Source organism: Arvicanthis niloticus, chromosome 1, assembly GCF_011762505.2.
Source record: "Arvicanthis niloticus isolate mArvNil1 chromosome 1, mArvNil1.pat.X, whole genome shotgun sequence".
Lineage (NCBI taxonomy): Eukaryota > Metazoa > Chordata > Mammalia > Rodentia > Muridae > Arvicanthis > Arvicanthis niloticus.
Genome location: NC_047658.1, coordinates 28,130,948 through 28,143,868, shown reverse-complemented (window position 1 = coordinate 28,143,868; position 12,921 = coordinate 28,130,948). Strand labels below are relative to the sequence as shown.

Here is a 12,921-nt window from a genome sequence, read left to right as displayed (position 1 = left end):
CAATGCAACATGAAGAAGATCCATGCTAGACATGACTACACATCAGGCTCCTGTAGGTGTCTTGTGCACTTTGGGAAGCACTATAGCTGGGAAGAAGCATGGACTTCAAAAGCATCCATTAAAGATGGAACCCTCACTCTGACACTACTGGCCCAAGGGCTTTACACAAGTGACGTGACTTCTGGGTGGTATAATTCTTCATCTATGGAAGTCAAGATGACAAGGTCCAGCTTCTCACAGTGTATGGATAATGGTGTTTGCCCTTCTGCACTGCTCCCTTTCCTCAATATCCACTTCGTTATTTTTTTTCTTTGAGTCATATTATGTGTCTTTGTGCGTTGGTTTCCTTTGTCCCTCTACATACTCAAGTCACCTCACTATCTTCATGTTCAGAAACAAATGTTCCTGACTTCGGGGAGGTTCTAATACCATCAAGACTGAAAGGGTAACGACCTAAAAGCCTCAGCTGAGCTGAGACACTCTAGACAGGAGAGTCAACTTCACTAATAGTGCCCGTGTAAGCAAATTCATCAGTTTTTGTGAAATTCAAAATGTTATGCAAAGAAGAGAAGGAAAGAACTTTGGAAATAGGAGAAAACTTGTTGGATGAAACAAGAAACAAGACAAACAGAAGTAACCTGGTTAGGAAACAGCAGTTGTCCACAGGGGTAATTTGAGTCTCTGCTCTTCAAGCTATTACAAAAAGAAAACGTAGACGACAGACCTCAGAGCTGCTGCTAGGACCAGCACTGTGCTGTGCACATTACAGTTTGAAATGTGGCCTCCTCCCTCTCTCTCCAAAGATGCTTCCTCTATAAAGCAGAGACTCCAGGAAAATGAAAGGACTTTTCTCTCAAGGAGTTAACTTCATAATGAGATTTTTCAAATACATTTTAATTAAAATACAATGATTTCCCTCTTCCCGCAAACCTCTTCCATGTCCCCTACCCCCCCCCCCATGCTCTCTCAAACGCATGGCTTCTTTTTCTTTAATCATTATTACTACATGCACACACACACACACACACACACACACACACACACACACATTTTCTGAGTCTATTTAGCGTTGCTTGTATGTATATGTTTTAAGGGTGACCGTTTGGTATTGAATACCCAGTTAAGACTAATTCCAGGGAAGATCAATTCTACCTCTCTGCAGTCATTAATTACTTGCAGTTCTTCATCAAGAGCATCTTGAGATATCCCCATCCACACAGGCTATCAATTGGCATTGGCATTATTCAGGCCTTGTCTAAGCAGCCATATTATTGAGATTTCAATGGTGTGGATTCCCTGTCATATCTACAGGGCACAATTTTGCAGCAGGCGTTCTGGACCCCAGTTCTTATAACTTTTCTACCCCATATTCTGTGATTTTCCCTGACCCCTAAGTATAGGAGTTATGTTGTAGACTTATATATTGCTTGGGAATGGGCACTCCATGGTTAGTTTTAGTCTGCAATTTGACCATCTCTGGCTTTCTGTAATAGTTTCCATATGTTACAAAAAGAAGCTTCTTTGATAAGGAGTTCATTTGTACACTTATTTGTACATATAAGGATCAGTTTCAACATGCATTTAGGAATCATTCTGGTTTAAGGCAATAGTATTAGTAAGTTCTCCTTTAAAGACCATGACCTCGCTTGCCACATTTAAAATATGAGGTATGATTTCCCTCCTATTAATCAGGCCATGAGTCCAATGAGACAGGTGTGGGTCACTTCCAAGACCGAAGTGCTATTATACTGTTAAGAATATATTGCGCGTTGGTCATTTCTGTGGTTCAAACATATCACAGCTGTGTAGGGCTATTGATTGATGTACTCCATCGACAGCTTCCATAGCACCTTCCAGTTCTATAAAAGCTAGTCCCCGGGGAAGAAGCTCTCAGCTCATATCCAGCCCAATTCCTCTGAGTTCTGAACTTCAACTTTAGGGATGCAAACTTTAGGGAGCAAATTTAATAGCTTAGATTGCTTCCCCTGACCAGGCCTAATACTGGGGATTTCATAAGATAGTGTATGACTCTTGGGGAAAACATTGTCACCTCAAGCACCCTAAATTTATTTACCATATGCATATATATATGCATGTATAGTTCTTTTTTATTTAGTATATATTATAGGCATGTATTATATATCCCATGTATAATTTGGGGTAAGTATGAAATAGCAAGATTGCTTTTAGATTTTTCAAACACCTCAGAGTTGAGGGAGATAAAGCCTCTCTCCCATTTCCCTTTTTATATCATTTGACTCTTGCTATGCCTCTCTCAAGAGCCCACTCCACAATCCTGTTTAACATTCCTGGCTTCTGTGGTTACTATGGTTATATGCTCACATCTAAAGATCTGGAGCTAGGAACCACAAATTAGAGAACATGTGGCACTTGAATCTCTGGGTCTGGGTCATCTTACTAAAATTATTTTCTAGTTAACATTCATTTACGAGCAAATTTTATGATTTCATTTTTCTTTACAGCTGAATAGGCTGTCCGTAATGGTCTCCAGATGTTACAAAAAGAAGCTTCTTTGATAAGGAATAAAAGCCACATTTAGTTGTAGATATAATGGTAAGTTTCTATACAATATTCCATTGTATAAATGTACAACTTTTCAATACTCATTCATCAGCTGAAGAACATTTAAGGTCATTCATTCCCTGGCTATTGTTAATTGAATGGCAATGAACATAGCTTAGTAAGTATCCATGAAACAGGACATGAGTCCTCTGAAAATATGCCATGGGATGGTATAACCAAGGTGAATAATTAATTTTTTTTAGTTTTTTGAGATTTTCCACACTGATATCCATAGTGGCTACAGCAGTTTGCAATCCCACCGAGAGTTAATAAGGTTTTCCTTTCTCCATATCCTCGCTGACACTTGTCAGTTGTTTTCTTGGTGTTGACTATTGTGACTAGAAGAGGAAATTTCAAAGTAGTTTTAATTTTCATTTCTTTAACTATTAAGAATGTTGAATACTTTTCGAGATATTTCTTGGCCACGTTTGTTCCTTCTTTGCGGAAAACTCTGGTCAGAAACAAGCCCGTTTTTAATTTGGGTTGTTTGTTTTGTTGGCTTTGGGGTTTATTTTACTCTTTATATATCCTGGATATCAATCCCCTATCAAATATGTACCCGGCAAAGATTTTTCTCAGGGCTTCTTATTTACATGATCGATGGTTTTATTTAGTTTTAAGAGATCCCATTTGTTCATTGTTGGTCTGAACAATGGTTCAGACAAATTGGGTCCCAGTCAGAAAGTCCTTTTTCTGCATCCATGTCTTGTAGGATGCTGCCTTTGTTTCCTTACAGCAGTTTTGATATTGTGGGAGTCACACTAAGCTCTTTGACCCATTGAAGTTTACTTTGTGCGTGGTATGGACTTCCAGTTTTCCAGCACTATTTATTGAGGATGCCGTCTTTCTTCAGTGTATGGTTTTGGCATCTTGGTTAAATATTAGATGGCTGTACTTAGGCATGCTCATTTTTCTTTCTTCTATTTTGTTCCATTGGTCTACATGTCTGTTCCCATGCCAAAACTATACTGTTTTTTATCTATTGAAATCTAGAATAGTAATGTCTCAAACATTGTTCTTTTTTGCTCAGGACTGCTTTGGCTATCTATGGTCTTTTGTGATTCCATATCAATTTTAGAATTTTTCTCTATTTCTGTGAATTATGTCAAGGGGATTTTTTTTTATTAAAATTGCACTGGATCTGTAAACTGCTTTTTGATGGAATGGCCACTTTTTATGATATTAATTCTACCAATCAATGTGCACAAGAGGTCTTTCAAAATGTCAGATACTGCCTCAATCTCTATCTTCAGAGATTTACACTTTTCATTGTAGAGGTCTTATGTTTATTCCTAGACATTTTCCTTTCCTTGAAGCTACTGTACATTTTAGTGTACAGCATGTCTGTTGTAATGTATACAAAGACTATTGGTTTTGTATTCTACCACTTTGATACAAGTGTTCATCATTTCTAGAAGTCTGGTACCATTTTTGGAATCTCTTCTATATAATATCATACCATATACAATTAGGAATAATTTGACTTTTTTGCTATTTGTACTCCTTTAATTTTCTTCTCATATTGCCTTATTACAGATTATATTTCAAGTACAATGTTAAAAGGGAGTAAAGACAGTGGATACCCCTTTCTCATTTCTGACTTTAATGTTGCTTCAGGATTTTCTCCATTTAGGATTATGTTGGGTGTGAATTTGTAATACATAGCCTTCATTATGGTGAGGTATATCCCTTCTAGCCTACTGTGTCTAGGACATTTTTCATGTATACAAGTTAGATTTTGTCAGAGGCCTTTTCTCTTTCTATTGAGATGATTGTGCGATTTTTTGTCATTAAGCCCATTTGTATAATTTATTACACTTTTTGTTAGCTTATATAATTGAACCAGCCCTGCATCTTCAGGTTATGAACCGACCTGGGTCATAGTGGATGCTCTCCTTCCAACCTCAGTATTCTTTGTAGCACTAGCTTGGTGAACATGATTTCTTTTAGCCCATTTATGTAATGGAAATTTTGAATTTCTCCTTCAACTATGGCAAATAGTTTTGTTGGTTCTAGTAGTCTAGGTTGGCACCCATTGGAGTGCATTGTTCCTGGGTCATCTAGCTTTGAGGTTTCCATGGAGAAAAAAGTTGCTGCTCTGATGGATTTTCCTTGTATGTGATGTGTGTGGTTTTTCCTATTAGAGCTTTCAATATTCTTGCTTTGTCCTGTATATTCAGAGCTTTAGCTATGCTATTCAGTGGAGAGCTTCTTCTTCTTTTTTTTTTTTTTTTTTCTTATCTGTCTGGTGCTCTGTGTGCTTCTTATGTGTATTGTGTATTGCATTCCTTTGTTTGGGGGAAATTTTCTTCTTTGATCAGTGACCTGAGATTCTTCTCCTTCACTCATGTCTATAATTTGAAGATTTGGTCTTTTCACAATGCCCCATAGTTCCTGCATAGCCTTTTTCTATGTCTTTTTTTTTTTTTTTCCGATTTTCTTTGCTTGAGTGACCTAATTCCTTATCTTTGAGTCCTGATATTCTTGTCTTCTACTTGACCCATTCTACTTGTAAGGCTAACCCTGGCTCTTTTAATTGGGTTGTCGAGCTTTTCAATACCATCCTTATTTCATCTCAAGTTTACTTCAGTATTTCTACATCCTTATTGAATTCAGTTTTCAAATCCTGGGTTGTTTCCTTCAACCTAGATTTGTGTTTCTTGGGTATCATTCAGGTATTTATTCTCTTTAATTTTGTCAATCTTTTCCTTTGTGTCATCTTTAAACTTCTTGATTCTTTGATTATGTTTATGATTGTCCTTTTATGTTCCTGATCTTGGGGGCTCACCTAAGGTAATCCTCACATGAAAAAAAAAAAACATTTCTACAAGATTGGTAGATTTTGCAAGGGAAATGCTTATTATCTTAACCTTGCATGATGTTTGCGACTTTGCAATGAGACTTGAGCATTTGGATTTATTTTCTTGGTTGTAAATCTAATGTAGACACAAAAGACTGGCACTAAGGATATGCCACCCAGCCAAATCTGAAGGATAAGTATGGCATAGGTAGGGCTTACCTGTCTGAGCCAGGGCCCTAGTTATAAGCCTAGGGAAGGTATGGGGAAAGAAATTGAAGACAGAGAATGGTCAGATGAACTCTCCAAGTTGGGCTGGTACAGAGGATTTGTGGACTGGCCTGGAGGTTAGGTATGGTGGGTTCGATAAGATCAAAAGGGCACATGGATTGGTATGATGTACAGGACATCAGCCTAATGCAAGCCTCAGGTTGAGGACAGCATAGGCAGGGCTCCCAAGACTAGGCCAGAACAGTAGATATGGAACTTGAGCTAAGTCTGAGGATTATGGAGGGTCCAGGAGAAAGAGGTAGGTCAGGCAGACAGACCTAGCTGGGCTGAAATACAGACATACAGGCCAGGCTGTTCCTGGAGATTGGTTACAGCACAGGCAGAATAAAGTTAGGAAGACATGGGGCACTGGGCTGTTGCACAAGATCATAACTAGCTTTTAAACCAAATGCTACATAAATGCATAAGCCAAATACAAAAAGACCTGAACAGTGAAGCCGGGCCTCACACAGAGGCTGCCTAACACTGCCTATGTTTGATAAGGCGTAAAGGAAAGAGGCTTTGTGTTCCCAGCCTAAAGAAAGCCAAGGTGGATATCTGGGAAATATATTATCTCCTCTACGCTGTGAGCTCTTTTTCATTAAGACTGTCTAAGACTGTTTTTTTTTTTAATGTGATTTTATTCAGTCTACAAACTTTAGCTGTGGAAGAATTTTTAGTATGCTATGCTGCGGAATTCTCCAAGGCCAAGGCCCAGTTATAGATCAAAGTATAGGAGTCAGAAGGATTGCTCCAACTTTGTTCTTCTTTGCTTTCAGTGAGGAAAACTGTACAAGGATAAGAAATATAACACCGAGGAACTGCCAATAAGCTCTACCTCCACTATAGGGTCAGGGCTATAAATAATCCTGAATGTCCTGAAGCAGTTTCAGCCTATCCTGATATTAAAGACCGATGGGAATCCTGGCTGAGCCTTTGTCTCCTCCTCAATTACATGTGGGTCAGTAGCACATATCAAAAAAAAAATGGTGTGGGCAGTGCTCAGGGGTCAGACTAACTGGGATCAGAATTCAGCACCTGTCTCAAACATCTATAGGTACTCTAGGGATATGTGTTTGTTTATTGAGCTAGCTTCAGCCAGGTTCTTACAAGACACTGGCCTCAACATTGACGAGCAGGCATGATAAGGGGAGGGGGGGGTCCTACACAGAACAGATGAGGCAAGACCAGGAGACAGGTCACAACTACAGATAGCAGAGACAGTTGTCCAGGAAGCATTGACAACAATATATCGGGAGAATGAGTGGGTGGGTTCGTTGGCTCACTCCAGGACTTGCTTCCTTAGGGCAGTGACATCAGACAGCAGCTATGTAGGCTGAGGGTGCCTGTCTTCAGACCCTAGAGACCTCTAGTTCTGGGGAAAGAACTGGGATTCCGACATAGGGACTCTTCTGAGTCCTCACATGTTAAGTCTGAGAGCAACCTAGGGAAACTACAGTGTCGGCCTCACTTCTGGACACACCTCTTGCCCACTGGAACTTGCTCCAGTAGAGGCAATCTACAGAATTCTGGAAGCACAAAAGTTACAGAAGCGCAAACCAAAACATAACTGCTCTAACACTTTTACAAATTTCTTTTCCTTCTTAACCTAGGGATTTTACAAGTTGTTACATAGTTAATTTTTAGGTGCAAGTTACACTAGTGTCATAAAATAGAAAATTTCCTATTTCTTTCAGTCAGCAAAATATAAGTCAAGTCAGATTAAAAACCGTAGGTCATGAAAAATTAATAAACTTGCATTGAATGTATAGTAAGTTCTCTGACCATACAGAAATTTAACTCTAATTATATAACTGAAAGAAAACAGAAAAGTGCTGAAGTTTACAATTAAACAGCTTATATCTAAGCCAGATATGGTAGCACATACATTTAGCCCCAGATACTCAAGGAGGATGAGACCAGAGGATCACCTGTGTTTGAGGCCAGCCTGGCCAATATATCAATGCTCCATCCCCTCAAAAAAAAAAAAAATAACAAAATAAAAAATACATTGAAAATTTTTAAAGAGAAAATTAACAAAACTGAAACACAAAGGTCAAAATCTGGAGGATGAAGCTAAATGAAAGGATAAGAATACAGTAGTACAGTCACTTAGGAAACATTTGATCCAGACATATAAGTAGGATTCCAAAGTATGTCCTAACATAAATCAATCTAGTGTAGTAGTTACCTAATGCAAACCAATCAAATGACTACAGGGGCTGACAGGGGGAAAAAGTACACTTAAAACTTAACAGCCTATTATGGGAAAGTTTCTCAATACCACTGGAAAAGAAAGAGATTCCCCCAAGTCCACAAGCTGCATTCACAAAACAACAGGTGAGGTCCAACTAATGGAAGTCCTTCCTGTGTGATCAGAGAGCACAGCAAGGATGCCCACTCTCACTACCTGGCTTAGTTGGAGTTTCTATTGCTGCGAAGAAACACCATGACCAAGATAACTCTTATAAGGGACAACATTTAATTGGGGCTAGCTTACAGGTTCAGAGATTCAGTCTATTATCATCATAGCAGGAAGAATGGCAGCATCCTGGGAGACACAATGCTGGAGAAGGAGCCAAGAATTCTACATCTTAATCAGAAGGAAACCAGGAAAAGGCTGGCATCCTCAGGCAGCTAGAAGGAAGCTCTCAAAGTCCACCCCCACAGTGACACACTTCCTCCAGCAAGGCCACACTTCCTAATAATGCCACTCCCTGGGCCAGGCATATTCAAACCACCACACCATTTTATTACCTTATTCAATATACTGTAAAGAAGCAAAATAAGCAAACAACCAAACAAATAGGAACTTAAAGGATTCAGATTAGAAAGAAAAAAATGGAAATACCCCCACTACTTATGCTATTATAGTCTATCTTTAAAATCTCAAGAATACTATTTAAAAAAAATACTCCCATGAGATCAAGAAAATGACAGTACACAAAATCAACCCAGAAGGTCATAGAATCTGTACAAAGATTTTAAAACAATCAAGAGATACACTATATTCATGGACTATAAGAGCATATAAAGTGTATAGCAAGCAGGAATGGCCACTGTACTGAACAACTTGTGGGGTGAGGGGAGTGTGCAAGTGAGAGATGTTCTCTCCAGTGTGAAGACAGGATACACCTGCTATCATCAAGACAGTGTGGGAAGAGATGAATAGGCACTTAACCAATGTGCTGAGACAGAATGCAGACATATGCCCCACAAAGTCTCCAATTGCTTTTTTACATTTTTTAGATATGTGTTTTACTTGTTTGTATGTCTGTTCACCATGTACACGCCTGGTGGAAACAAAAAAAGGAGGGATCAGATCCCCTGGAACTGGAGTTATGGACATCTGTGAGACTCCATGTGAATTTTGGGAATTAAACCCAGGTCTTCTACAACAACAACAACAAAAAAATGCTCTTAACCACTGAGCCATCTCTTCAGCCCCTCCAATTACTTTTAAAAAAATTATACAGGAACAAAAGCAATTCAGAAGAGGAGAGAAAGCTTTCTCAATAAATGTTGCTGGGGTAATAGGGCATCCATGGATCTGAAAAGGAGCCTCCACCTACAACTCACTCAGATTCAAGAAGCAGCTCAAAGCTAAAACGTTAAATATTTTAAGGAACTACATCAGAGCAATAGGTTCTTAGATGGAACAGTAAAATCATGCTCTTTAAGACCCACCAACTTTATAAGCCACCCTAGAAGAAAACATTTGCAAATGTACAGCCAACCAAGCCTTTATATCTCAAGTATATAAGTACTCGAAACTCAACATTAAAAATTTAATTACAAAGTACATAAATGACTACTTACAGACAGCTCACTAAGCTTTTCTGGTCCTTTCACAATCCCTCTTGTTTTTGTCAGTGCCCAAGATTCAGTAACTATTTGGGGGCAGTTGATTTCCTACCTAGAATCCTTAGAAATTACACCTTTCCAGTTTGACTAAATAAAACTGAGTCTATCAAAGCATCCCACAAACTGTCCTGACCATGAGCAATGGTAGACCATAGAACACAGGCATGGTAGTTACCTCAAATATGATCAGAGTATAAACCCCTGCTAGGATGGCCACCGCGCTTGCCACTTGTGCTTCAACACTCGCCCCAAGGAACTGATGGGCCAGCAAGAGAGGAACAAGGTGAGTCTGTTGGAGAGAGGCCTGGATGCTGATAGAAACAGCCTCCCTGCAAAATAAATCAAAGACCTTGATGTTGGTCAGGGACACAAAGGAAATAATATACTTCCTCAGTATTCTTTCTAGCAAGTCATTCAGCCTAATGCATAATCTCACAGACAGAAAAGCCCTGAGTACTGGCCTATGACATAGGGCACAAGTCTTTCTGGGCCACTCAACAAGAGCTCTTCAGCCTTTTGCAGGTGCCAGTCCAACAATTAGCCTGCACAATGGCAATAGATTTAGCTTCTCATTGTCTTCATCCTCATGAGCACAGGAGCGCTCTGGCATCATCACCTACTTAAAACTTTGGTCCCCAGTAGTGCTGAGCAGAGCCGAAAGTGGCAGGCCTGGGGATAATCAAGTGTGACATACAGAAAAAGGAGCTCTTTTGTAAAAGTCGCTCAGTAAAACCCTGGTGAGCCTAGTAGTGTCCATTCCTGCCCCAAGTTCATATGTTGAACAACTTACTCTGAATCCCTCAGAATGTGATTATTTAGAGATGGCTCTTAAGGAAGTCACAATGATGAAGTGAAATCATGAGGGTGGGCCTAATTCAGTGGGACATCTGTCCTTCAGAAGAGATCAGGACACAGACGTGCAGGAAAGACAAAAGAAGATAACATCTGTGATCCAAGAAGCCAAGCCTGTCATCAACTAGATGTCAGATTCCCAGTCTCTTAAGTTCTGTGTAAGAATGTGTGATGCTTCAGCCCTCAAGGGTATGCACCTAACTGGCTGGGAGGAACCAGGAATAGAGATCAAAAATAGAGTGCCTTTAGTTATATAAAAAGCAAAAGAAGCCTCAAACTCCCCAGAGTATACAAGAGATTGAGCATCCCCAAATATCCAAAGATACCAAAATCTAGGACCCTCCTCCCCCCAAAGATACCAAAACCAAAGATACTGAGAGTCCCTTATGTAAACTGACAATATTTGTATAATATTAATAAAATTTGAACATTGACTAAAACTTGCCTTTGCTTCAAAGTGGGTACTGAAGTCAATCCTCTTATGTCCTGACCAGGATGGTTACAATGTGTCCTACTGAGATTTTGCACCTGCTGTCTACAGTGAATGCATAACCTTGTTCAGATCATGTAAGCATTATAAGTGCATATTGTAGGCATGCCCATGTTTGATGTCCTGTAGGCTAAGCTTCTTTAAGTAAGTGATATAGTTTGACTGTGCCATTCAAAAAGTCCTTAGCCTGCAGATTTATATGTAGATAGTATTTAGTGGGGTTATAGGAAAGGTGCACAGGGTTTCCTGAGCTCCTAAGAATGAGTCCTCATATCATAGCTGTGGCTGTGGGAGAAGATGCCCCAGACTTGCAGGCCTTCTCAGTCTTGCCATTGGATGCAACAAAACAGCCTCTGTGCCAAGATGTTATTGGCCCTGTGCTTTCAGACTTCTCAGCCTCCAGAACAGTAGATAAAGAAACTGTTATTCCCTATAAATCGCTCAGTCTTGGATACTCTGATATGTCAGAGTAAGATGGTAAGCCTTACCCAGAAAAATCATCCAAAAACCCACCTGCTCACTATCTCGAAGGTTCTGCTCACCACCACGTGCTCACTTCTCGGATTTAAAAAGACAGTCCAATTGTGAGTGACCTGTAGAAGCCAAAATGTAAAATGACAGTAAGTCTTTGGGAATAGCCACCATGTAACATAGGGGTATATATTCAGTACAGACATATATATATATATATATATATATATATATATATATATATATATATTTTTTTTTTAACAAATGTTCTCAAACAACAGTTGATCTAATCCTTGAATGTAGAACCTGTGGGTAAGGAAGACCAACAATACTGATTTGTGAGTAAAATAAATCACTAGTTATTGGAATTATTTGAGTCCTGGGCTTTTTAGTCCTCTCAGGCAACTTACAAAAAAATAAAATAAAATAATGCTTTCTTAGAATTGCCTCCTGCTGCCCCAAGAAACTCCCGCATGCTGTGTCATAGCAGCTCCTTCCCACAGAGCAGAGCTGGGACAGCAGCTGCTGCAGACAAACCTGCCCTGAGCCAGCAGTCTGGAGGACCAGAGAGAAAACTTCCCGGGGAGGACAGGAGTCTCCCCCACAGACAGAAAGAACTGGACACAGGGGCTCTCAAATACAGCTCTGCAGAGAACCTCGTCATGAGGTTTCTCGGTGTCATTGTCCTTTACTAACAATGTCAACTACTCTGATTTGATTATTATACATTATATGCCGGTGTCAAACTACACTCTACCATGTAAGCGTATATATACACACTCTGCCAATTAAAAAATTTCACATGTAAATAGTGTTAGAGGCATTAGGATTTGCCCCATTGTCTTCTGCACAAGAATCAACAGGCACAGGGTAGACACACTATGCTTCCCTTTTGCACTGCAACAGTCTTGGTCCTTGACTGGGAACTGAGTTCCTGTCTTAAGATCATTCTATAGTTTAGCATGTTGGTTTATACCAGCCATTGACAATTACCATCGCTGGTTATAATTAGACTTTTGCTCTGCAGATCATGATGTACGGATCAGGAATGTGTAAGGGTACAGTCTTGCTCAAATAGGGTTTCCTTCTGATGGTTGGTTGACATTAGGGGAAAACCCCTGAGCACAGGACATACCTTCCATGCAGGAGTTCCTGTGAGTATCCAGTGGAGTCACTAACACCTCTTGGGGACAGGGGAGGCTCCATGGATGAGCATCAAGGCTTTGATGCCCAGGCTATGATTACTGCTGGCTTTCCTCCTGGGCCCAGGTGCATTTGCAGAATGGGAGCTGAAAGTGGGAGTCTTCACAGGGCCAACAGACACAGGGCTCAGGAACCTATGTGCTTAGCAATTGCCCCCAACACAACGCAGCTGTGGGATCCACCTGTACTCTGTGGCATCAGGTGAGTCTCTGACTTGCATTTTACAACAAAAATTGCTAAAGTCCAAAATGCTTCCCTGAATAAGCGACTAATCTTTCTTTTTTCTTTTCATTATTGCATGAAGAACTTGCAAGTGCAACTTGACTGTAATAGCATGGAAAAAGAATTTCAATGACAAAGCGCAAGATAAGTATCAGTGACTTCACTAATA

General features: G+C 39.8%; 1 protein-coding gene across 4 annotated transcripts in view; it reads right to left on the bottom strand.

The window, feature by feature from the left end:
* The window catches only part of Oca2 (OCA2 melanosomal transmembrane protein), a 279,093-nt gene that overhangs the window by 212,748 nt on the left and 53,424 nt on the right, over positions 1-12,921 (bottom strand). For all 4 annotated transcript variants that reach the window (XM_076935176.1, XM_076935182.1, XM_076935183.1 and 1 more), the window contains 2 exons: positions 11,370-11,449; positions 9,690-9,843 (listed from right to left, as the gene is read on the bottom strand). In XM_076935176.1, coding sequence (XP_076791291.1) covers positions 9,690-9,843; positions 11,370-11,449 — 234 coding nt within the window. The remainder of the gene's footprint in view (positions 1-9,689; positions 9,844-11,369; positions 11,450-12,921) is intronic.